The sequence below is a fragment of the Aquarana catesbeiana genome, linkage group LG11 (assembly GCF_042186555.1).
Source record: "Aquarana catesbeiana isolate 2022-GZ linkage group LG11, ASM4218655v1, whole genome shotgun sequence".
Taxonomy (NCBI): domain Eukaryota; kingdom Metazoa; phylum Chordata; class Amphibia; order Anura; family Ranidae; genus Aquarana; species Aquarana catesbeiana.
In genome coordinates this window covers 45,074,701-45,101,603 of record NC_133334.1, presented here as the reverse complement: position 1 = coordinate 45,101,603, position 26,903 = coordinate 45,074,701, and the positions used below count along the sequence as shown (strand labels likewise).

Genomic DNA, 26,903 nt, shown 5'->3' with positions numbered 1-26,903 from the left:
AACAATCTGAGGGGACAATGTGGAGACATTGGGGGACAACAATATAAGGGTCCATAGACAAGGGGGGGGTGACAATGTAAGGGAACAATGTATGTCCTCTCATATTGTTGCCCCCCATATGTCTCCCCAGGATGTCCCCCTCATGTATTGTGTGTCTGTGTCTCTCCTCCCCCTAGCAGGCAGTATCATGGAGTAGGGAGAAGGAGGAGGAGGATGAGGAGGAGGATGAGGAGGAGGGTGTTGGGCGGGCTCGGGTTGTGTTTAAGCCTCTCCCGGGCCCGGCTGCTCTTTCTCTCTCATTCTTCTTTCATCTCCGCTCAGAACATCCTCCTCTCCTCCTCTTCCTCCTCTCCTCTCCCGGCTCCGGGGACACGCCGGGCTCCTCCGCGGAGATCACACGGACATGGAGCTGCTGTGCTGTGAGGTGGACACCATCCGGAGGGCTCACCTGGACCGGAACCTCCTCACCGACCGAGTCCTCCGGACCATGCTGAAAGCCGAGGAGACCGCCTGTCCGTCCGCCAACTACTTCAAGTGTGTGCAGAGAGAGATCGTCCCCTACATGAGGAAGATCGTGTCCACATGGATGTTGGAGGTGCGTGACAATGGACGGACCGAGGGGGACCCAACCCCACAGCCTGCACCCCCCCCTCCAAGGGGGACCCCCCCACAGCCTGCACCCCCCCCTCCAAGGGGGACCCCCCCACAGCCTGCACCCCCCCCTCCAAGGGGGACCCAACCCCACAGCCTGCACCCCCCCTCCAAGGGGGACCCCCCTCACAGCCTGCACCCCTCCAAGGGGGACCCCCCCCACAGCCTGCACCCCTCCAAGGGGGACCCCCCTCACAGCCTGCACCCCTCCAAGGGGGACCCCCCCACAGCCTGCACCCCTCCAAGGGGGACCCCCCTCACAGCCTGCACCCCTCCAAGGGGGACCCCCCACAGCCTGCACCCCTCCAAGGGGGACCCCCCTCACAGCCTGCACCCCCCCCTCCAAGGGGGACCCAACCCCACAGCCTGCACCCCTCCAAGGGGGACCCCCCTCACAGCCTGCACCCCCCCTCCAAGGGGGACCCCCCTCACAGCCTGCACCCCCCCTCCAAGGGGGACCCCCCTCACAGCCTGCACCCCTCCAAGGGGGACCCAACCCCACAGCCTGCCCCCCCCCTCCAAGGGGGACCCCCCCACAGCCTGCACCCCCCCCCTCCAAGGGGGACCCCCCCACAGCCTGCACCCCCCCTCCAAGGGGGACCCCCCTCACAGCCTGCACCCCCCCAAGGGGGACCCCCCTCACAGCCTGCACCCCCCCAAGGGGGACCCCCCTCACAGCCTGCACCCCCCCAAGGGGGACCCCCCTCACAGCCTGCACCCCTCCAAGGGGGACCCCCCTCACAGCCTGCACCCCTCCAAGGGGGACCCAACCCCACAGCCTGCCCCCCCCCTCCAAGGGGGACCCCCCCACAGCCTGCACCCCCCCCTCCAAGGGGGACCCCCCCACAGCCTGCACCCCCCCTCCAAGGGGGACCCCCCTCACAGCCTGCACCCCCCCAGGGGGACCCCCCTCACAGCCTGCACCCCCCCACAGCCTGCACCCCCCCAGGGGGGATCCCCACAGCCTGCACCCCCCAAGGGGGCCCCCCCACTACATGGACGCCTTAGTATAGCCACATTTGGGAGATAAACGGACACTGTGTATGCAAATATGGACTGAACCCCCAAATAATGAACCCCCCAGAATACTGCACCCATCCCCTGAAATACTGAGACCCCAAAATACTGGCACCTCCCCCTGTAGATAACTGCACCTCCTTACATACTGATACCCCAAAAACTGCACCATCCCCCAAATACCAAGAACCCAAAATACATTGTTAAAAACCAATTCCTGCCCCCCTACTGTACCCCTAAATACCAAGACCCTATTATGAAATATTGCACCCCCCCCAAAAAAACAGAGCAAACTCAAGTACTGGTTCCTTAATAGAGCGTTCTCCAACACCGAGACCCCCCAGATCACTACAGCGGACCACCTGGCATGGGGGAGAATGAGATCCGCACTCTGGATTGTCTGCCCCCCCCCATAGAGGAATATAGAGATCACACTTCTGCAATGGCACGCACTATTCTATCCTGTATATACAATGTACGATCGATCACATACAGGGCTCACATGGCCAACATCTTTATGATCGATCTCTAATAGTGAGTGTGCTGTTCTTGTCATCTCATATATTATAAAAAGAGTGATAGATATAATACATGCTATTGCAGAAAGAGGGGAAAAGTATATATTGTGCAGAAGATCCTTCTGGATAAAGGAGTTGTCTATTCTCTGTGGATCCTCCTGATAAGAATTCCCCATTTTCTTCCTATGCCAGGTAGGCCTGTGTGCTGGTTTGGGGACACACTACACCTGCATACAGAAGGATGGGATCTGGGGGGGGCCCAGGCTCTCTCAGGATTTAGGGACAGCCTATGCTTGCACACATAAGATGGTATTTGGGGGGGGGGCAGTATTTCAATATTTGGAGATTTGAGTATTTGGAGACAGAATACACTTGTGCACACACTGTGTTTGGGGATCTCAGCTTTAGGCGGGGAGGGGATCCCCAGTACTTGGGGACAACTTATGCTTGCTTGCATAAGATGTATTGAGGGAGGGCAGTATTTCAATATTTGGGGATCTCTGCATTTGGGGTCAGCCTACACTTGTGCACACCTACTCTTAAGTATTTGAGGATCTCACTGTTGGGGGGGTCCCAGGATTCGGGGGCAGCCTGTGCTTGTACACACCAAGGACGGTGTTTTGGGGATCTCAGTAATTAGGGGAGTTCCAGGATTTGGGGACAGTTTATGCTTGCACACGGTAAACGTGGCTCAACAGGTTCTCAAATGTGCACAATATGCCAAAAAATGGGGATTCTATCCCTGTGCACCATGTTAGACTTGCCCAGTTCTTAGAGATGTTTCTACATTTATGCTATTGTATATATTAATTGTATCCTATGCACAAGACCCTAGATAATGTGTTTTTTTTTTTTTTTTTTTTTTTTTTTTTTTTTGCATCATATGGATGAAGCCCAGGCTTTTTTTTTTTTTTTTAATTCATTTACACAAAAAAATAAATGTATATAATTTTTTTTTTTTTTGTATAAATGAATAAAAAAAAGTAAAGCCTGGGCCTCATGCATATCATGCAAAAAAAAAAAAAAATATATATATAAAAAAGCTTGCTGCAGAACAATGGGGTGCTTTCCATGCACAGAGCATGTAAATCTTGGCTCCACTGAATGAGACAGTATAGGCATACAGAATGGGGTGAAAGGGAGCCAAAAGGGTCAGAAACCATATATATTTATATTAAAATTATAAAGGGTTTCTGACCCTTTGGCTCCCTTTCACCCCATTCTGTATGCCTATACTGTCTCATTCAGTGTAGCCAAGATTTACATGCTCTGTGCATGGAAAGCACCCCATTGTTCTGCAGCAAGCCTTTCCAGCTGCTGTGGCACTACAAGCCCCAGCATGACCCCCTGTGCTCAGCCTGGTTGTGATCTCCGGTCCCAGGCCAGCCCTGGATCACACAGCCATATGTAGAATGTTTCTCATTGCTCACATATTCTTCTTTTTTGCTGTGACAATCCCTTCCTGTTTCTCTGGAACCCGTTTGGTAACTTGCATTTTGTTTTTTTGTTTTTTTTGTTTTTGTTTTTTTTTTCTTCTCCCAAGGTCTGCGAGGAACAGAAGTGTGAAGAGGAAGTTTTCCCCCTTGCCATGAACTATCTGGATCGATTTCTGTCCGTGGAGCCGCTGAAGAAGAGCAGGCTGCAACTCCTCGGGGCGACATGCATGTTTTTGGCATCCAAAATGAAGGAGACCATCCCCTTAACTGCAGAGAAACTTTGTATTTACACAGATAATTCCATCAGACCAGAGGAATTACTGGTAATTTCCTGTTTACTGTACATAATGGATTCAATCGTAGGCCTGCACATCTGTTTATCAGCCCCCCCCCCCTTCTGCAGATTGATGCATTTGGTGTCTGTTTTATGATCAGAGTGGCTGTCTTGAGTCGGCGATAGGTTTAAAAAAAAAAAAAAAAAGTGTCATGTGACCTCCTGTAAATTCTTGTGCTGCAGGTATTTGCAGCGTGTCACCATGTTTCTTGCACACACGTTTTTTTTGGGGGGGGTAAGCTACATGCCGTTTCCTATGAAATCCTGAACAATGTAACATTTATACAGCATGCTGCTAACACATGCAGTGGTGTTCACTTTGTATCTGGCTCCCCCTAGTGGTGAGACCGGGGAACACACTGCACAGGAACTGACCGGTACTACTGGGAGTCAGCAAGTTTCCAGATGTTGTAGAACTGCAGATCCAATGCTGGCCATTGATTTTCAGGAATGGCTGGGACTTGTAGTTGAATAACAGCTGCAAAAGCTACTTAATGGAGCTCATCCTAGTTCTATGGGACTTGAGGGTTGAGCCACATAGACATTGTTAGGAATTGATCATGTTGAGCTTTATGTAAACTGGGTTGTATGTTCTAAAATGCATGACCCACAACTAATGAGGAGCAATGCAAATAATATTTAATAGATTTTCTTGGAAAGCTGCTGCATGTGAAATGCTAATTTACCTCTTAAGTTTTGGGATTCCAGCTAATGTGTGAACAAATAACTGACACACAGGGAGCTGAATTTATCCTATCCATTAAGCTGGCCATACATTATACAATATTTTTATTCAATTTCCTTTTAGATTTTACCTTCAACTATGTAATGGAAGGGCCTGCCTGATTGCATGCAAATTGAAAGTGTTTAGGTTTTACCTCGTATTATATGTTTTTTTTTTCTTCTAAAGGAAAACTGTACAAGAAATTGTATAATGTATGGCCAGCCCTAATGTATCGGGTTTTAACGGGTACCTACCCATTTCCTTATTTGTATAGTCAGCCCTATACTAATTCGCTGCCAGAGGTGGGGGCTGATGGTGCTTCTTTACTTCGTTTGAGGATAAGAATTTTAAGCTGAATAGGTCCTTTGGACATCTTTGTTAGTTATCCTGATTTTTGTTATCAGCATGCTTATATTGCCCATGTGTATACCCTCCCCCTTTTTTTTATTTTTTATTTATTTTTATTTATTTTTTTTTAATGCCTTTCTGCTTTTGTAGACTTTTAACATCTTGCTGACCAGTGACTGTATCCAATTCTGACTATTTTGTTTCCCCCTTTTTTTTTTTTTCTTTTTTTTTCTTTCTTTCTCTTCCCCCCCACAGTTAATGGAGCTGGTAATCCTGAATAAGCTGAAATGGGACATGGCTTCTGTCACCCCTCACGACTTTATTGAACATTTTCTTGACAAAATGTCACTGACTGAGGACACCAAGCAAATCATCCGCAAACACGCCCAGACTTTTGTGGCTCTCTGCGCTACAGGTACGGGTGTTATAAGGCTTGTTCTGGAAAATGCCCCCCTGTCGCTGGTGCCCACCCTTCTATAACCACTCCTTACTGTAAAGCGCCCAATGGTACATTTAACCCCCCCCTCATGTTGCAATGTGGATTACTGGCTTTTTTTGGGGGTTAAAAAAAATGTCCTGGAAAAGGTAAGTTTATGTATGCCATGGTGCAGATTTTAAGCTTTACAATCTTCTTCCTTTTTTTTTTTTTTTTTTTTTTTTTTTTTTTTTTTTTTTCCATCCCCAGCATGCTCTTTGCGGTACAAAGGTTCTAGTAAAGGAGAAATGGAGACCATGCAGAATACAATGGTTTCTGGAGGTTGCTTATTTTTTTTTTTTTTTTCTGACAAAGCTGGGTTGTACCCTAAGAGGGCATCTTTTTTACTTAAGTTATTGGGGTGCATTGCCTGTTGATAATACGGTGTTGTCAGGTGGGTGAGCGACAAGCCTGCTGCCCTAACAACTAGTCACCAAGATGCTCCAGTCTTCCATAGAACATTATGGTGTAGATTTACTAAAACTGGAGAGTGCAAATTCTGGAGCAGCTGTGCACTGTAGCCAATTGGCTTCTAACTTCAGCGTGTTCGATTATGATTTGACAAAAAAAACTGGAAGCTGATTGGTTTCTATGTAGAGCTGCAACAGATTTTGCACTCCAGTTTTAGTAAATCCACCCCATAGACCTTTTTTTTTTTTTGCTAAAGAGTGCATAGTCTGGTTCAGCTTTATTGCCAAAGGTTAATTGAACAAACTGAAGTTAGAAGCTGATTGGCTACCATGCACAGCTGCACCAGATTTTGCACTCTCCAGTAAGGATGAGCTCCGGCGCGTTCGCACAATCCCCATGCCGAGCCCGCCAGGAAGTCGGCACGGCGCTCTGCTAATCACAGGCAGTGAGACCTTTCCCGATCTCTGCAGTCGCACATCGGGGAAAATGTCTCACTGCCTGTGATTAGCGCAGAGCCGTGCCGGCTTCCTGGTGGGCTCGGCACGTGGAGTGTGCGAACACGCCGGAGCTCATCCTTGTGCTCCAGTTGTGGTAATTCAACACCCATTTGTCCAAAAGCAAGCAAGCTGGCACTGCAGGGGGCAAAACTGTGGTTAGTGGTCAACTGAAATTTGAACCAGGTCTTGCACAAGTCACATTGACGCGTCTGCTATGTCATAGGGAACCAGGCTCTCTGTCTGCAGAATCCTTAAACAAAAAAATGTAATTGCATCAACACTTGGCACATAATAAAAGTACAGACCAGATATTCCTGAGTGTAAGAATTGAGCACAAAAAAATGTATATAACCAGATCTTCATTCATTCTGTAAGTACGTAAGCGGCTCTTTCATTTAGGTGGTCCACGCTGCTTTATTTAATTGGCTGTAATTGGCATCAGGATGGCATCATGGCGCTTTTGTTTACCAGCAGGGATGCCACACATTGTGTGCTGGATAAACAAGCCATGTTGTAATGCTCCCCCCCCCCCCACCAGTCACAGAGTTGTCAGCTCAGCCAAGCATGTCATTGTGTACTAATGGTCAGCGCCTGTGCCTCTGTGCGGTCACACTTTCCCAGCGCCGGTGGTGAAACCGACACCCACTGCTGACGTCTTCCGCTGACATCTCTGCAAGCTGCACAGCTAACGCTTTGTGCCTTATGCTGGAGGCACGGTTAGGGGGAAGGTTGTGGCTGGGGAAACCACACATTAATCTACTAGGTAGAGCCTTTGATGCAAGGATTAAAAAGGAGGACTTGCATGAGGGGCACTGTGCTAATCACAAGTTACTTCCAGGTACATTTTATTGCGTAACTTTACAGATCATATGCTTGGGACTTTGGGATGATACCTCGCCCGTGTGAGTTGCAGGTTTCAGAATAGATACCTGGGATCTCCAGCTTCTGGGGAAATGTTAGTATCGGCTGTTGCGGGATGCTGAAGCTTGTGGCTGCTGGAGTTCACTACATAAGTGCAACATTAAAGGAGAAGTGCTGGATTCCAAAAAAAAGTAAACGTTCATACCTGCCTATGTGGCTAAACTGATAAGTAAAGAGGCACCATCAGCTCGCCACCAGCTCTACACCGAGAACTGAGCGATCAAAGACCGCTGATCACTCAGTTTTTGGGTCCGCTCTGAGCACAGAGAGGTGACTGTCAGTCGCTGCTCTTTGCTCTGCCCCTCCAGTGCTGACAGGAGCGCCGTGATGGGGAGCGGATGGCTCAAGCTCTCAGTGGTGCGCTGTAAGGCTGAACAAGCTGCCGATCAGGCATGTGGGTGAATCCTGGCATTACTGTCAGGATTCCTGCGGAGCCTGGACTGGCTCTGTGACGTCAGCCGTAAGCAGACTTTAGCCCACTATAGGCTGAATTTGGGTCTCGGGCGTGCGCTACTGCGACCTACAGAATCTCTATGGCCAAAGGAGCTTTGACCATAGTTCTCCTTTTTAAGCAATTTTAAACTCCAGCAATAAAATAATTTTGCCATCAGTCTTGACAGACACTGGAAGCTATTCTCTGTATGACCTATCTCACTTGCACCTAGTCTTACTGATAATATATAATCCATATATCTCATGTACTCTGTCCCTACTGAGCAGTGCCACAAGTAGGTGCCCCCTCCTAGATTATAAAATTATTTATCCCCCTGTTAATTGACTCTGTTAATGATTTATACGCCGTGCAGCACAGAATACAGTTCCCGTCCATTATTACAGTGACAAACGGGTCACAAATTATCCGCCTTGGAATGTAACAAAACATGTTTTGGCGCTGTGAGACACCGGGTGCCAAATTGCAGGTCGGTTCCAATCAGTCTAATGGGACTTGATGTATCCAATGATGTGCAATTGAGATGAGATTTTTTTCCCGGACGCATCTGTTAACTCTGCGAGTGCTGCAGGCTTATATTGCACTGCATGCCCTGGAGCTCTGTGGGATGTGCGGTTACACTGCCTCGCCCCGGCCAGTCGTGTGACCTGTTTTTTGTGGTGTTCTGACCGGTGAACCTGCTGAATATGGAGCAGTTCAAAGGTTGCCAGCTTGTTGAGATTCGCGGTGCTTTGATCTGTGTCGCTGTTGTTTTTAAAGCTAAGGTGCAAACCTGTCTTCACTTTTCCCCATACTTCCCTGCCGTTCCCAGCAACGTGTGCTGTACAATAGACCTTGGATATTCTATGTAGTAAGAGCAATATATATGAACACACAAACCAGCCAGCTTTTCTGCACTGGTCCCCGGTTTCATCTGATTGCTATGGGTGACTGTAATTTGAACAACTTCACCGTTCGTTGTAAGTTGTGCTGGTATTTAAAGTCTTGTTGTATTAGAACACTTTTTTTTTTTTTTTTTTCTTGAGAAACCTGTCCCTTGTATTCTGCCAATCCTATGGTGATCCTAAAAAGAAGGGAAAAAAAAAAAGTCCAATTTTTATAGAATATTGGTTCTTCTGTAGCTCTTTAATATACAGGTTGGGTATGCTTTTGGGCTGCATCTGCCAAAAAGTTGTAAGTCTTTCTGGAACTTGTGATTCCTCATAAACTCTGTAGTAGTAGTGTTGGTCATCAATCAAAGCAGAAAAGGGGTCGCCTAAATTCCAACCTTTTGCAGTAGAAATATTCCTAAACTTGGCTTGGTTTCATAAGATCAGTTGCCACTGTTGAGCTTCAGGTCTTGGGGCTACAAGCCTGGCAGTATGGTCCAGCACTTCACCAGACATGCCATGTGTTTTTAACTTTTCAGATAGTCCAGGTGTTCATCTGTGTCACTCCTATGGGAAAGTATACAGACAAAATTACGTCCAATTGGTTGTTCCAGATCAGGGTTTTCTCAACCATGGTTCCTCCAGAGGTTGTCAGGTCCTGGAGCAATTAGCAGTTTTCTGATCTCTTCCGCTATCTGTAGGGGGATAATCCTTCCCAATGACCACCAGTGTAAGGAGGATTCTTCCCACTGACTTGTATCATGAGTTGATGATTATAGTCCTTATTAGCAGGGGTTCCTTGAGACCGGGAAGTTATTTCAAAGGTTCCTCTATGCTGAAAAGGTTGCGAGAGGCTGACCTAGATGGTGTTCAAAGGTGCTCTTTGTCTGTGCCACATATTGGGCAACCCCTTATTGTACTTGTGGAAAACTGGATGAGTTATGGATAGCATTTTTAGGATATTTTGTCTTTTTAACCGATCCGGTAACTTCTTCAGTAGCTCAAGTGCCTATCTATGCCTTTCCTGAGGAAGTATCCTGAAACTTTATTGGTTGTCCTAAATAGTGTTCGAATAAGTTCCATGGATATTGGACAACCCCCTCATTGTACTTCTAGACCACGTTTACTTCACATAATAATCTATGCCATAAGTCTATTCCTTGTGGAAGGAGATGTTGCCATATTTGATTGCTTTGTGTGGGCATATAGTACACTGGATGTTTCTGTTGGAAAATTAGTGTTTCGTTTTGGGTATTTATTTTTTTACTTTTTACTGGGCTGCAAACACTTAAGGGTTGATTTACTAAAGGCAAATAGACTATGCACTTTGCAAGTGCAGTTGCTCCAGATGAGATGAAGCCTCACTTTGCAAAGAAAACCCAATCACATACTAGGAAAATTAAAAAAAATAAAAAACTTTTTTGTGCTTGCACATGATTGGATAATGGAAGTCAGCAGAGCTCCCCCTCATTTACTAAGCTCTGGGAGAAATTGCAGTCTATAACCCTTTAGTAAATCAACCCCCTATTGTGTTGTGACACAGAAAATCACATACATTTTTTTTTTTTTTTTGCTGGAAGAAGCCAGACTTCAAACAAGTTTTATATCAGCAGGTCAGATCTGGTCTGCTGTGTGGGTGAGAACATTGGACCTGCATACACCATAATTCCATATCAGTTAAAGGGGAAAAAAAAAAGGGGGGTTATCTTAAGGCAATGGCCCACTTTCGGTTTGGGAAGATTACAGTTTACTTCTCTAGGGGAAAACTCATTTAATGAAAAGAAAATAATACTTTTAGTAGGTGCTTGTTCCAGTTATGAATTGGCATTCTATCAATGCTTGATTAGACAATTCTATTGGGTGGGGGGATACGTTTGTTTTTTTATTTTTTTTTTATTTTTTTTACAGGGCACGTGTTTTATGTGTTTGGCAGTATTCTGCATATGGTAGAGAATTTCTCAAGATTTTTATAGTAGGTCCTCTATACAATTGGAAGCCATGGGGCATTTCAAAAATCCCTAGGACATGTGCTTCCATTGTCCTCCGTAGACAAAGGTTGGCCACCAGTTATCTTCTTGGGCGCGCTTGCTACTAGGAAAGCTAGCTTCACTTTGCAGTGTGGATGAGTTGAGTTTACAATGAAACTGGTGTCTGGGAATTATCTGTTTTAGAGATGGAATCTTGTGACACTTTCTAGGGATCTGGAGCATGTCCACCCTGTAGAATATGAGGCTATCCGTTTTTTGTTTTTTGTTTTTTTTTGTTTTTTTTTCCCCTTCAGGTATGTGTCACTAAAATACAGAACCTATAACCTTTCCTTAATGCCTGCAAGCATGTAATAAGGGCTGGTCCATTGTGCTGTTCATGCTGTCCAAACATAAACGCGGGAAGCACCATTGAACAGCGGGCAGCGTGTACAATTGCCATGAGTTAGGTGGCTAGTCGCTGCCTGTTGTGTCTCCTTGCAGTGATTGATGTCTTCAAGTTTGATTTTGGCTGCATGAAAAGATTCTCATTCATTGCCTCTGCACTCAGCTGGACTGAGCGACTCCTTTTTACAGGAGGTGGGGGGGGGAGTGTTCACAAAAATTGGAAGCCTCCCCTCCCCTCTTCTCCACCTTGGCGTTGCACAGCCTGGGTGCTGCTTTGTGTCCCTTCATGGTGGCTGGCACTCTATTCTTTATTAACGCCGAGCTTGTTTATTCTTTTTGGATGAAGTCTCAGATAGGCTGCCGGGGATGTGTGTAGGCCCCTTCTCCTTTGTGCCCGTGTCAGGTTCAATTCATCTCAGAGCTTCTCTCTTGTTCCAGAGCGTTCAATAGCGCAAGATGAAGCAATGGAGTCTGACAATACTGACACACTCCAACTGCAGAGCCAGAGGCCCCCCTTGATTAATATGCTGAAATTAGTGGCCTCTGCCACAGATTATTCCTTGCTGAATGTAACAAAACAGCTTGGACGTGCTCCTTGTCTGGGGCAGTTATGGGCTGGAGACGGCTCGGAGAGACCCTATTAATAATACTGCACCCTCCCTTCTTTCAAAAAAAAAAAAAGTGTCTTGTTTTTGACCTAATCTCAGTAGAAGTTAATATGAAAACAGCCAATGTTTTCTGTTTTTGAAGATTGTGCATGGTCTTTTCACGTTCACTTTTTAATAAATCTCTTTTATTTTAATTTTTTTTTTTTTTTTATTTATATCCAATAATGGCATTGTTTGCATGGATTAGACTTTTAAAGGACATATGACCTTTTATACCATTGTGCACATCCAGCCTTCTAGCAACATTTTGGGGAAGGCTATTTTCTGGTCCAGCATGCCTGTACACAAAGGCAACTATAAAGATGTGGTTTAAAGTGGAACTTCACTCTCCCAATGTATATCATATTTTCTTGTTCTACCTTTTTGTTTTTTTTTTCTTTTGTTCCCAGTTTCTTGCCTAGGCAAATGTCATACATCTCAGGGGTTTTCAGGAGAGGAGGTGGGGTTTTCTCAGCTAAGCACACCCTCCTGCATGCATGCTTAAAGCGGACCTTCGGTCATATTTTTTTTTTTTTTTTTTTTCCATCTTTTAAATATTCTGCCCTTTTTTTTAACTTTGAATAGTAAAACATATTTTTTCTTTTCCTGCCAGTAAATACCTTTTATACAGCCCACTTCCTGTTTCTTGTCTGGTCATTAGCCTAGGCTTATGACATCATGCGCAGCTCTCTCACTCTTGTGAGAGTTTGGCAGGGAGGGGGTGGGGATGAGTCATAAGAGGGCCAATGAGAGCTGCAGAACTGGACGTGTGCCTCTGTGTAAATCCAGGAAGTGAACAGGCTTCAGCTGCCCACAGTTAAAATGGATGCAGCCAGACTCAGTGGAGGGGGATTTTTGCAGCATATTTGGCAAGTACAGAATCCCAGTATATATAAAATAATATGCAAAGTGGTTGGAGGAAAGCTTCAGAATGGCGAAGATGGTTTTTATTACAAATTATGTGAGCAGACTGCAGTTCCTCTTTAAGCTAAGAGCAGATCGATTCCAGGAAGTAAATGCTACATGAATCCTCTGTCCTTACTCAAGATTATTATTATTATTATTATTATACAGGATTTATATAGCGCCGACACTTTACGTAGCGCTTTACAACATTAGGGCAGACAGTACAATTACAATACAATTCGATACAGGAGGAATCGGAGAGCCCTGCTCATTAGAGCTTACAATCCAGGATGACCAGAAATGCTAGAGGGGGTGTTTTTCAAAGTGATTTCTCAACAAAATAAAGCAGGGAGACATGGATGGATGGGGGGTTTGCTTTGAATGATTAAAAATGAATTTGTGTTTTTGGTTTTTGGTGCTCGGATGCAGTGAAGATCCACTTTCACATAGGGAGAAGTCTGCCAGCTCAGCGAGGAATCTCTCCACTTGATACCCGCTGAGCAGGCTTATGGCTTGTCTGTGTCCTCTCCACTCATGGAGAGCAGACACAGTCCGCTGTCCTCTATGGGCGGTCGGATGCAGACAGGCCGCCTGTCTGTTTTTGCAGCCATCCCATCCAATCCACTAGATGGGGAACAAATCCCCATCCGTTTTAGTTTTTAGCGGGTAGAATCGGACGTCGGCGGTGCCTGTTGACACCCACCACTCCATAGAGGGCAATGGATGGTCCGCCTAAAAAAAAAAAAAAAAAAAAAAACTGTAGGCAGACCTGATTGGTCCGCTCGTGTGAAAGGGTCTTAAGGAGTTTTCTGTGGAGCAACCCCAGTTGCCTGGTTGAACGTAACCCAACGGAACATCCTTGGGATGAATTGGAAACGCAATTTAAAAACTAGGTCTTCTCATCCAACATTCGTACCTGACCTGCTTTTTGGCTAATGAGCATATGTTTCCACACTCCAAGCTCTCATGGACAATTGTCCAGAAGAGTGAAGGCTGTTTACAATCCCCAAGGGGTGGTGTCAGCACTACTTTTTGACCTGTATTATTATACCGTGTTTTTCCCCTGTAAATAAGACCTAGCTTTATTTTCCAGGAGGGCTGCAATATAAGTCCTATCCCGAATATAAGCCCTAGTTTAAAATGCCTGTAAAATCCTATAATCTGCTCTATTACAGTAGTGTATAATGTACAATGTATGTTTCTGTAATGTAAATGTGGGGAAGAGAGCGCCGGTGGGTCACAGAAACGCAGAGCGCCGCTATAGCAAAGGTATTTGGCACAATTATATTACAGAAATTGACACATTATATACTCCTGTAATAGAGTGGATTATAGGATTTTACAAGCATTTTATTTTAGTTTACACTGCGGATTCCTGTCAGGGAGAGAGAGGGGGATAGACAGCACATTGCATGGTAAGACCTACCCTGAAAATAAGCCCTACTGTGTCTTTTGTTGCCAAAATTAATATAAGACCCAGGCTTATTTTCGGGGAAACACGGTAGTTCTGATTTCAAATTGTGTTTCTGTAATATATACAGCATCTAGTTTTGTCACTAAAAAGCATAAAATCAAACCTGCCTAGAGGAAGCCCATCGCTGTTTTGGAGCATTTTAATATTAAATACAGTAGCTAGATGGAATTGAACACACAGCCGTGTACTGGGCTATGATTTAGCAGCTGGAGAGATGCTATCCATGTCCACATTATAATTTTAAAAGAACCCATGATAATGGAGGCCAGCAATCCCTCGTTTTGATGCATCAAAGAACTTAAAGGAACAGCAAATAGGCAGACAGCACCTAACACGGAAGAAACTGCCAGAGCTTTGTGTCAACAGTCTATTCTTCAGAGCAGGTTCCTAAAGCAAACTTAGGAAATGACTCTGCAAACAGTGCTGCACAGGACGGCTCTTTAAGCTGCATTGTCCCATCCTGTCCCAGTAAAAGGAGCTCAGAGTGCCCTTGTGCTGTGTAATTTGCAAAATGTGTTGAATATATGGGTGGAGGGGGGTTGTTTACCTACTTTTTCAGACCTGGCAAGAGGTCCATGAATTGAACACTGCCAAGCGTTTTCTAGAAAGCAAAGGTGATGTGCTGTAGCCAATGGTTTCCAAATGTGTTTTCAGTTAACAGTGATTTATTTGAGTTAAATTGAATTTGTTGCCATTGAGGGCAAAAGTATGGATTCCATTGCTCCCGTTCTGTAGGAGCCCAGGGCTGTGTAAGCTCCTTTTTTTTCTAGATATGTCAGAGCTTACATTGGGCTAATGTCCTTCCTTCCACATCTATGTGGCAGTGCTTGAGCCTGGTGACCGGCTGCATAGGTGCGGAGCACTGCAATATGGTGAGAAGGTCACATGCTATCCTCCATACGGAGTATGTCCAAGGACTCTAGCAGGAGAATGAGATGGCAGGGAAGCTTGGTGAAAGTAAGTATCAGCAGTGGGAAGAAATGTCTACCAAGGCAGCCCCTACCACTTTAGCCAGGCTAAGTGACCGGTGTAAAGTCGGAAGTGTTTTTCTGACTGGTTGCTATAGATTTAAGCACTTCATCATCTGCATCCTTTGGCACTAATTTACGGAATAAACCGGTGCCAACTTCATTTAATATGCAGTAATGCGAAGGCCGGCCATAGATTGAGCAATTTTCTTTCCTGCAACCCAAAATAGTCAGTGTTGATGGGGGGGATCCCTTCCGCGGAGCCATTGTGTTCTCCCGACGGCGATAGGCGTCCCCACCGGGAGAACACAGTAATTATTGCTAGCGACGGGTTGCTTGATCAATCAAGTTGAGTACATTCAGTCTGCTCATACATGGTTCAAATCTCGGTTGGTTCCTGGAACTGGATGAGATTCAAACAGTCGATGGCCGGCTTAAGCCATAGCAACCAGTCGGCAGCTAGGTTCCACTCCTCAAAGGACGTGATTTCTGATTGGTTGCTGTAGGCGATGGCATACCTCTGATCGATATGTTTAATCTGAGCCATCTGTTTTGTAATAAGCAGATTGTTTTGAACAGCATTAATGGCCGTAATCTTTGTATAGGGGTGCAAGGATGGGCTCACGTGGGAAATTGGTGTCATTGAAGAAAAAAAGAATGTATTTTATCCATCCAAATGAAGCAGCTGGCTCGGCAAGTATGAGCAGATTGATGATGGCTTCAAACCGTATGACAGGTTTGAGTAGATTTGATTTAGGTTTTGTAGGATTTAAATGGCAAGAAGACTCTTGAAAATTTTGGAAAATTGCTGAGGGATTCTAGAAAACTGAGTGGACCTCCTTACCTTATGTGCAGCATTGACGGTCAAGAAAAAGGACAAAGATGGTGGTAGGACCTAGGGGTGGTGAGATAAGTGGAGGGTAGGTGATGTTCTGCTCGCTTGTGATTTACATGATGGCTGTGAATAGAGGATGTATTTAATTGACAGCGGCTGTGGCCAACTTCCAAGTTCTCCAAGGCATGCTGGGATTGTAGTTGGGAAACCTGGGGTGAGAGAAATATGTAGGCTGCCATTACTGGTGTCTCCCAAAAATGCGTGGGTGTTAGAATGTAAACTGATGATGATCCATTTGTCCATTGACATGCATTGCGGTCCATTTTTTTAATTTCATCCGTCAATGAATGGCTGGCAGACGGGGTCCATCTGTGTGAAAGGGGTCTTATGGTGAACTTTGAGTCGCTGACGAGGAACAAGTGTGCAGATGTGTAGTTCTGACCTGGTTTTCTGCATCGTTTCAGATCAGCCTAACAGAATGTCAGGGGTGGTGTTGGTGTGGTTTTTATTTATTTATTTTTTTCACTAGCGAGCTGCAGTTCCTAAAACCAAGTGGGAAGGTATTTTTGTGTGTCTGAAGAGGAAAGAGGGGGGAAAAAGGGATTTAAAAAACAAAAAAAAAGTGGATTATTCTTGAGAGAATGACGCGGCTGTTGAATGGGCAGTCCATCCTCTCCAAGAAACACGAGACCGGTTTTGTATAGACCTACAGCAATGCATCTTGGACGGGGTCCCGGTGTCCTGGCACCATTGTGTCACATCAGAATGTAGCCGAGTGCCGCCTGACTCTGGCGCATTTCATTGAGCCTCTGTTGTCGTGATGGATGGGCGCCAGTGACTGGCAGCTCGACACTTTACAAAGGATCTCGTAGGTGTGATCTCGGTTAGAATAGGCGAGCGCCGGATTGTGAAAGCCTAAGGATATTTATTACGAACTGCTTGCTGTCACTTCGGGAACCCCCCCCCCCCCGGAGACAATCGAGCCCCTTAATCCTGGAAGCCGCGGCTGTAATATGCCTGGGAGCGGCGAAAGAGCATTGGCAGGTCACTTTGAAAAGCTGAACAGAGCAAATTCTTTTGTGCAAAGAAGCCAAAGTGACTTGATTGTGTTACATGAAAGTGTTCTGACTTTTACTGTGCCCAGTGCAGGGGGGCAAAGGGAAGGGTGGGTGCTTTCCAGTTGTCTGGATGCTACCAGACTATAGATCCTCGTGACTTCTGCATATGGTGCTTTATCTAGCTGCATTCCTGCGACATCAATATGGTAAATTGGTGCCACATCCCTGTTTCCTAAAGAAGAAATGAGGGATTTTTCAGTAGCCTTGAAATTGTAGATTGAACAGCTATGAATGCTGTCCAGCATACATGCAACAAACTCCAATTTTTGCTAGCAATAAAAATACAAATTTTGTTTTGTAAAATTGTTTTAAATCGGACACTTGCGTGTTTTTTATTTTTTTTTTTAATGCAATTTTAAATCCATTGAATTTATATTTCTAGAGCACTTTTCTTCCTGGGGTCTCAAAGCATTTTTTGACTGGTGTTGGGGCAGATGGCAGCCATCTTGGGCTGGCTCAGTAGAATATCATACTAGGGTCAATGTTGGACAGGGGCCAAATAATTTACCAGCAGGTCTGTAGAGTGTGCGCAGAGAACCCAAATGAAAATTAAACAAGCACAGGGAGAACATGCAAACCCCACAAGTATGACCTGAAGATACCAGTGTAAGCTGCACATTTTGTTTTTAAATAAAGGAATAGCCTCTTTCAGCCAGCAAATTAAAGCGTTAGTAAAGCCCGCTTGGTGATTTAATTTTATTTTATTTGTATATTTATATCTACAGGCAAGCCTATAATAAGGCTTACCTGTAGGTAAAATGAATATCTTTTAAACGTGCACTGTTTAGGGGATATTCACCCTGTATGCAGCTGGTGACATCACAGGAGCAATTGCGTTTTGGAGGCTGCGTTCACATGTCTACATTCCGAATCGCTGCGATTTGCAATAGCTGCAAATTGCGGTACAAAGGTGCGTTGCCCGTCGCTTTCAATAGCAACGCGGTGTGATTTTTCTGCGATTAGTCGGGCGACAATCGCATGAACAGAATTGCGGGTCGCCTGTCGCCCAAAAGTACATGAGCTTCTTTTGGGCGACTGGCATCCCGCGGTTTTTCTACGATTTGTCTCCCACCCCACATACACCTAAATGTGAATGGAGCCTAAAGGTCTGGCATACCTTGCCCTACCTTCAGAGCTTCGTGCTGAAACCATCGCAGCTCTGGCCAACTCCTAGCCGGAGCGCGAGAACCCAGTAGAAAGACCGGAGGAAGATGTCGGCCCTCTCAGCGGTGACCGGGCTCCGCTGAAAGGCTTCGTTCCAAGGTGAGTATTTCATAATATGCTAGTATGCGATGCATACTGGCACATTATGCAGTTGCCTTACAGGTGGGTGGGTTTTTTTTATTTTATTTTTTATTTTTACTACTGTTTTAATAATCAAATATAAGGACTACTCCCTCTAAATAAGTAAATGGCATACTGTTCTAACGACCAAACCATTGCCATGTAAACTAGGTTGCAGCTAGGTCTTTCTGCTGTCAGAATTGCTTCATCACATTAGAATGCGGTCATATTGACTTATGCTGCAGTTGCAATTGTGGGTTGTATTTTTTTTTTTTTTTCGGCAACTTTTTATTATCCTTCAGGCAATATCAGACTTTTGATATCCTCAAGATCCAATTATTCCCAATCAACTTTAATTCCCGGTTCACACTAGTGCGATAAGGGGAAACCCTGCAATTCAGTGCTGGTTCCAAGAAAAGAACAAAAACAAGGTGCGCCACACTCAGTGTAGTTTTTAGGAATTCAATTTATTGAGTCAAAACAAGACAGCCAAATGGCTACTCACAAAAGCATGGTGATATCGGGCATATGGGTAATTGAGGGTCCGGAGTCCCTGTGCAGTCCGTGATGTAAGGAGCTGTGTCCACATGATGGAAATAACAAGCCGCTATGCGATGGAACAGCGGTGCAGCTTCTACGGAGGTCCAGAGACTAGCTGGCCTGCACGCTGTTGTTCTCCTGGGAATCCGGTGTCCGGAAAACGGGAACCAGAAGTGCGTTGCAGCGTGGAACGCAAGCTCTGGAAGTGACGTGGCGACCAATCTGATTGGATTCCCAGGAGAACAACGCCGTGCAGGCCAGCTAGTCTCTGGACCTCCGTAGAAGCTGCACCGCTGTTCCATCGCATAGCGGCTTGTTATTTCCATCATGTGGAGACAGCTCCTTACATCACAGACTGCACAGGGACTCCGGACCCTATATTACCCATATGCCTGATATCACCATCTTTTTGTGAGTAGCCTTTTGGCTGTCTTGTTTTGTCTCAATAAATTGAATTCCTAAGTACTACAGTGAGTCTGGCGCACCTTGTTTTTTGTTCTTTTCTTGTATTTCAGAGTTTTGCTTCCACACTCAAGGTTGCTGCCAACAGTGTATACCCATATTGACTATATAACTATATTGACTATATTCCACTTTCCCCTTTCTGAGATATATAGTTCTTTATCCATTGGACTTTTTTATCAGAGGCCTTACTTGGTTGCTCCTTGCGCCATCGCTTCCTTTTTCAGTGCTGGTTCCAGCATCGCACCTGAATCGCACACTGACATCTGCGAACCACTGGAGGTGTCAATGTAAAGTTAATGACACCCCCAGATCGATTTGCAGATCGCAGTGTAAACTGTCAAATGGTGCAGGAATCGGATCGCATAGGTATAAACACCCATGCAATCCAATTCCAGTGCGGACCCCCCCCCCCCCCCAAAAAAAAAAGGGTCCCGCACCATTTTGGTGCGAATGCGATTTCAGCCATACAGTTTGTATCGCTAAATTCACATCGCATGTGATCTGCACAGTAATGTGGTGAAAAACACATGCGATATCTGTGATCGCATAAGTGTGAACCCAGCCTAAAGGGCAGATTGTTGAAGGCGATATGGGCACCCCATTTTTGTGTGTGTTTGTTTTTTGTTTTTTTTCTCATTATTTTGTGACCCTGACTTTCTCTTGTGAAAATGGTGAACAACTGAAAAAAATGGTTAACCTGGACAATCCTTTAATAAATAAATAAACCTGGACGGTCCTTGTAATTCCTTCTACAAAAATTGGTCAGAGCGCTCAATGCTTGACATGAGTCTCAACCAATCAGGCAAAGCCCATCGGTACACTTTTAAAAAATTTTTTTTTTATTAATATTTTTAAGAGCTTCTATGGTGCAAGATATGGGGGCTGCCATTGCTAGGTGAAGACCAAACTCTTGATCTGTATAGTTGCCTTGTTCTGGGTCAGTGATTCAAGTACCACTGACCCACCATTATGATCAATCAGATAGTGTTCATGGAAGAAGAGGCCTTGGCGGCCTACATATTTTCAGTTCAGGTTTCAATAAACGCATTGTTTACTGGGTGCTGATGATCCAGACCAGACTTGCCTAAATATAATCATTGACCCAATCAGTGGGTGTTTGGTTAGATCATTAGCTTTAGTTGGAGAAGTAACTATCCTTGTATCCATTGTTCCACCTTTGCCCAAAAGTTGAGCTGGGATTGGACTGTCGGTGTCGTCTGCAGTATTCTAAACTTTTGCATTTTTTTTTTTTTTTTTGCAGATGTAAAGTTCATATCGCACCCCCCTTCTATGATCGCAGCTGGAAGCGTAGCAGCCGCCATACAGGGTCTCAATTTGGGGAACACAGATAGCAACTTCTCCTCTCAGTGCCTTACAGTCTTCTTATCACAAATCATCACATGTGACCCGGTATGTAGATGTTATATCCGCTTAATGCATCATTTGTGATTGGCGTACATTAAAGAACTACAGAAACCTTTATTGCATCAATAATCACGTGGCATCCTACATTGTTGTAGTACAGTCCTATATACTTTAAGGTTGTGTAAATTTGCCCAGATCTTTCACTGAAAGGAGCTGCCTATTGTAACACGGCAAACTATGATCCATCCCACCATTGTTGTATGTAGAACCCACATGACTGCTAATGATGCCTTTTGAGGGGGTGCAATCTAGTCAGTTCACATCCACCCCCCCCCCCCCCCCCCCCAACAAGCTAAAAATCTCATCTCGCAAGCATTCTTCCAAATTCTCAGGAGTGCTAGTTATTTCAAAGGAATTATTAATCCTACATTACTCCTACTCAGCAAAATAAACTAGCAGATGTTTCTTGACCGGTGAGTCAGCCAAACAGAAAAAAAACAAATTTTTCATTAACACCTATGGACAATTTCTGATCGGTAAGTTCTTTCTGAGAACTCCCATAGTTTTTCCACATTAGGCACGTATCCATTCCTTCTCATTAACTCTCTTTGGTAAATATCATTTAGAGCCATTTATAGAGTACTTGCTATAAGTAGTTTTTTGTTAAAATTAAAGTGGTTCTAAAGGCTGAAGGGTGTTTTTTTTTTTTTTTTTTTGTTTTTTTGTTTTTTGACCTTGATGCATTCTCTGCATTAAGGTAAAAAAAACTTCTGAGTGCAACCCCTCAAGCCCCCCTTTTACTTACCTGGGGTCGACCTTGATCCAGTGTTGCGCACAAGATCGGAGGCTTTCTCCCTCTTAAACCTTGTGGACACCCTTTCCAGAAGAGTTGAAGCTGTTATAGCTGCAAAGGGTGGGCCAACTCAATATTGGACGGATATTAGACTGGGGATGCCATTAAAGTTCATGTGTGTAAAGGCAGACGTCCCAATACTTTTGACAATATAGTGTAGGTGGGAAAACTGGATCACAGTTTGAATTGTGCAGTTTATGGACAATTTTGTTTTTGACTGCTGAGATCAGTATAGAAAAGGAATACCACCCCCCCAAGGGACTGGGACTTTAACGGCAACAAATATGCAGAAATACAAAAATACTAATTTTATTAAATAATTATACATATATACAAAAGATCAAACCACTAAAAAATAGATGACACAATAAATAGACCATTGACTGCTGAGATGGTCCGTCATAGAACTGACCGAGGATTATGGTCACCTGTACTAGAGAAAAGGTTATCTACTGTATTAAGGCTGCTTCAAGAGACAGCTGGAGAGATAACATCTTGTTGATGTTGCAAGATGCCCTCAGTTAAGCCAGCCATAATAGCTGCTAGCAATAATTGCATGTAAAATCCAACAGGCTGGTTAACTGTTCAGTTTGGGTATATTCAGCCTGCCCAATGGTTTGAATCTTGGCTGGTCCCTGCTGAACCGGCTGCGATCTGAACTGTCTATGGCAGGGCTTTACTGTGGCTTCTTGGGTATGGTAGAACATTGGACAGATGTTGTATCCAGAGTTAGGGGTTGAACTAGGCAGGTGACATAACTTTGCAACCAATATTAAAACTCTACTAACGGGTTTCTTTTTTTCTTTTCTTTTCTCTTTTTCTCATCCTAGGACTGTTTGCGGGCCTGCCAGGAACAGATCGAGCTACTCCTCGAGTCAAGTTTGCGTCAAGCATCCCAACAGATCAATATCGCCTCAGACACAAAGTCCGGGGTGGAAGAAACAGATCTTTCCTGCACCCCAACCGACGTCCGAGATGTGAACATCTGATGGTGGATTAAGTTGATCCAATAGAGACACTCACTAGATGGCTTTTCCTTTTTTCTATGGAGCCTGGGGTGTGGAAAAAGTTCTGCAGTGTGAATATCTCCCACGAACCCCCCCCCCCCCCCCCCCCCCCCCCATTATGAGAAAAAAAAAAAGCCAAACCTATGGACGCTCATACCAAGCGAGGGTAAAAACTCACTGTTTCTCCTATATACCTGTGACCTAAAATAATACCCCAGAAAACTCGTACAAAAAAACACAAAAAGAGAAAATAGTATTTGCATAAGCCTTCAGCGGTGTTGTGCTAGAAAAAAAGGATTTTTATAAGACATTAATGAGCTAGTTTTATATTAAAGGTGTTTTATGTCTGTATGTTGTAAAAATAGGCATTAACACAAGACAAATGTCTCCAGGGGAGGTACTAAAATTTTGGTGTCCTTTACGTGTATACGGCCATTTTTAATGTAGAAGAGGCTTCTAGGTAGATGAATAACAAACATTTCTATATTTTCTTAATGCCTATCGCTTTTGCGCAGTCTATGCGTTTCTGTATTCTGCTTGCTATTGCATGTAGTCACTTTATATTCCCTCTTTACAATTTTTTTTTTTTTTTTTTTTCTCCTTAGTTTTGTTTCCTCTTCACTTTATAAATGGTTATTGTAATCCATACAATAGTATATCTTAGTATAGTGCATTACTATGTTAATCATTTTATGTATCAATGTGGATTGTCTGTACCTGAGGCTTGTTGGGTGCTCCCAGTTTTTTTTTTTTTTTTCTTTCTTTTTTTATTCCCCTTGCATTGTCTCAAGGCTCAAGTTTACTGCCCATATTTTACTCTAAAGAGATACGGACATAGTGAACATAATATATTATATTTTTATAATCTTTGTATTTTTGTAGCTGCCTCTGTTTTTCTTACAAAAAAAAACCAAAAAAAAAAAAAAACTGGTTATTACCCTAAAGGATACAAGCCTGAAACTATTGGGTTCAATCCACAGTTCTAGTTTTTTGTGTTTTTTAGATTCTAAAACCATTCCATTTCAAAGCACTTTGGGTCCTTTAAGTTTTAGTGATAGGATTTTGTATGTGGGGAATCAACGAAAAGAAAAAAAATGGAATGGTTTGGAACTACGTTGATAGATTTTTTTTTTCTTTTCTTTTGGTATTCGCGTCTTGAATGGCATGGCAAGTTATAACTACTATTAAGCTCAACTTGGCTTAGGCAATCTGTGGCTTTAAATATTCTAGGAGTTAATAGGCGCCTCTGAAGCAGTCACGCTACAGGCTGTTTGTCTTGCGAAGATGCAGCCTATCGATTCACTAGGAAATGGCGACGTTTGCGGGGACCAACTTGCGAAAAAATGGTTCCCTTACCCATTGCATAGTTGACAAGGGCACTTCTTTTTTAGCCAGAAAGCCGCAGGCTACCTAGCCAGGTATTAGAAGTGTGGTTAGACCTATTTTGGTTTGGCACAGTACATGGATTCCCTTTTTTGCGCGCTTCTTGTAAAATATAAGGAAGCCTACCAATGTTCCGGGAGTCCTGCTGTGTGCAACTTTATAACGTCACATAAGGGCAGGTTTAGTTTTAAGGCTTTATCTAAAGTTAATGTTAAATGGAATTTTTTTTTTTTTTTTTTTTAACACTAAACTATATAATTTATGGCTAAGGCTAAATAAATATTTATTGCAAGAGATCCTCACAAGGCCAGTATCACCTTTTAACATGAAAAAATGCAATTTCCACTTTAAATGTTTCTTTTTTGTGGGTCCCATTCTATTGCGGGAGAGAGGGGGGAAAAAAAATAAACAAATGAATTAGGGGTTCCCTTGACAATGGCTTTACGTTGTCGTTGCGCAAAGCACTGTAAATTCATTGTGGACACGGCGTACTTGAAATTGGTTGTCTTGACTTGTTTCCACCCACTTTTATTTTGTTCTTGGCTAAAACACACAAAAAAAAAAAAAAAAAATAGAAAAATATGAAATTTGCACATTGAACCTCTCAAAACTTTTTCTATTATTATATATAATAAAATTTTAGATTGAAGGGAAAGGACAGACTTCACAGAGGGGAAATGTACTGAGTATGTAAGGTGCCCTTATGGTTTTGATTTAAAAAAAAAAAAACAAAAAAGGAAAAAAAAAATGTAAATGGAGACTAGTCTCATCATTTATTAAAGCTGCTATGGATTTAAGTTCCCAGCAAGGTTTAAAAAAAAAAAAAAAAAAAGTAAGGCCCGGTTCACACAGCTCTGTGGTGCTCACAGTCCGCATTTGGAAAAGGTCCTGTGCGTCTTTTGGTCCGATTCGGACCTGATTCGGTGTACAGGGACGCAAATGGACCCCATGCTGTGAGCCGCGGCCGCAGCATATGTGAACGGAGCCTGAAAAAAAAAAAAACATACAGTGCTTTTCTGTATCTTTGTCATTGTTTTATTTTGCTGCTATAATGTTGTAGTCTTTTTTGTTTTTTGTTATGATATATACTGCCATTTTCTAGAATTTAATTTTCTCATAGAAAATTATAATGTTGACTTCCATGTTTTTTTGTTTTTTTTTTTTTTTTTTTCTTTTTTTAGATTTTTGTATGTGGTCAATTTTTACTTAAATGTGATTACTGCTCTATTCCAAAAACAAAAAAGGTTCCTATTTCACAATACCTCATGTCACATTGTTGCATTCAGGCCAGGTCTAAAGTGTCCCAGTCGTTCTTAGACCTGCAAGTTGTGTTGGGTGCCCAGAAGTTAGGGTTTTTTTTTTTTTTTTTTCTTAAGTATATATTGGAAGGAAAAAACAAATTGTAGACCTTTTCGAATGATTAGATCTAATTTGCATTGGAATGTGTATGCAAAGTTGGTTTTACTGCTTTTTGATGTTAATTATTTGTTGGGAGAAGTGTGACGGGCTTGTGCTTTAACCCTTTTACATGGTTCTCAGTCTTAAAAAAAACCTTAGCATAAATCCATAACTTCTCCATTCAGACAGTTAGTATCGTACGAGAGGGTGGTAAGATCACAAACTTTATAAATGGAAACTTTTTGCTTCTGTCCTGTTTTATGCATGTACAGGCCTTTTTGAAGGGTCCATTGGTCTCCACAAAAGGTGTAAAAATGTTGCTTCTTGCCCACTGCCTAGAGGTACGTGTTGTGGTGTTTTTTTTTTTTTTTTTTTTTTTTTTTTTTTTTTCAAAGATGACCTTTTCTAGAGCAACAAATCGAATCTGCTGCCTCAAGACCTCGGCCTGTTCAGGTATAAAAGAACAACATTAGTAACTGTGCCTTGCCGATTTGGAGAAGTTGACTTTTCTGAATGTGTCTGGCAAATTGGGTAGAATTTTTATGTTTTCAAAGAACCTTTTGATTCTGAGGGACGTTCTGTGATTGGTTGGATTGAATAGCCCAAGAGCAGCCAATAAACTCAACGGGCATGTGAAGTTTAAAATGTTTATCTACTATCTGGGCTAACAAACGTTTGATGTCAATGATGGAATTCGAAATCTGCTGGAATGGCCTTCATAGCCACCTCTGTTGGGAAAAAAATAAAATGTTAGTTTGTTCATAGAATGTTAAATGTACTTCTTTTTTTATTTTTTTTTTTTATTTTGAAAAACAAAAGGCTACACCACTTGATAGGACCTTTTGGCTGAGGTTCGTTGTTTGGAAATTGGCACGTTACTTATTAGCTCCCAGTTTCGGAGAGGCTGCAAAGCAGAATACCTTTTGCTGCAAAACCGGGAGGTGCTTGGTGCTAAAACTGCACTCAAAGTATTTTTTGTTTTTTTTTTAAATGGCATAGATAGAATACATAGCAAAACTGGCTAATGCTGTTTATTCAGAAGAATGGATTAGCTGGATTCTGCACGCTGCTAAACCAAATCCAAATTTTGTGAGTAGTAAAATAAACGGGGGGGAAAAAAAAAAATCCATAGATTTTATGGATTCACTTCAAACTTTTTACTGTCTGGGTCCAAGAGTACTTGACGCATCTTGTCCAAAATCCAGGAACTTCTGTTTCTTTCTAATATTTTTCACTGTTTACCTCAAACTCTTCTGTCCATGTCATCCATACCAGTTCTTTTCCTGGACCAAAATGTGATAACTTTTGGTGGCTCCCAGTTCTGTTGTGTGGTTAATTGGGAAGCACAAAAAACATTGTTAAACGTTGTAACTCCTAAAAAGGCCAAAGCCTAAAGTCGATTCATGTAATAAGAGTAATGTCATGGGTTTTTTTTTTTTTTTTTTTGTCTACAGTTCTCAAATGTCATTCATCTTTGTGCATTTTTTTTTTTTTTTTTTTTCTTGTCCATGATGGCTGGTCTGAAACGCACATTGTCACCGCCAGACCTGCATGTAACACATTACTCTCCAACTATGAGTCGTATGGAAAATATAATGCGAATTAAAATCTAGAAATAAATTGCGTTTTAAAAGCC

At 43.3% G+C, this 26,903-nt stretch overlaps 1 protein-coding gene across 1 annotated transcript; it reads left to right on the top strand.

Annotated features, from left to right (window-relative positions):
- The first annotated feature begins 257 nt into the window (after positions 1–257).
- On the top strand, positions 258–26,903 carry CCND1 (cyclin D1). Its single transcript, XM_073604249.1, has 5 exons — positions 258–595; positions 3,730–3,945; positions 5,284–5,443; positions 20,523–20,671; positions 22,310–26,903. Exons 1-5 carry the CDS (start codon positions 404–406, stop codon positions 22,466–22,468), a joined length of 876 nt encoding a protein of 291 aa, XP_073460350.1. The 5' UTR covers positions 258–403; the 3' UTR covers positions 22,469–26,903.

Bases quoted from the DNA above. Each gene is read 5' to 3' on its own strand.
- CCND1 (XM_073604249.1), top strand. From the start codon at position 404: ATGGAGCTGCTGTGCTGTGAGGTGGACACCATCCGGAGGGCTCACCTG. The intron at 596-3,729 runs GTGCGTGACAAT...TCTTCTCCCAAG, and splicing joins TGTCCACATGGATGTTGGAG to GTCTGCGAGGAACAGAAGTG. The intron at 5,444-20,522 runs GTACGGGTGTTA...TTTTTTTTGCAG, and splicing joins TGTGGCTCTCTGCGCTACAG to ATGTAAAGTTCATATCGCAC.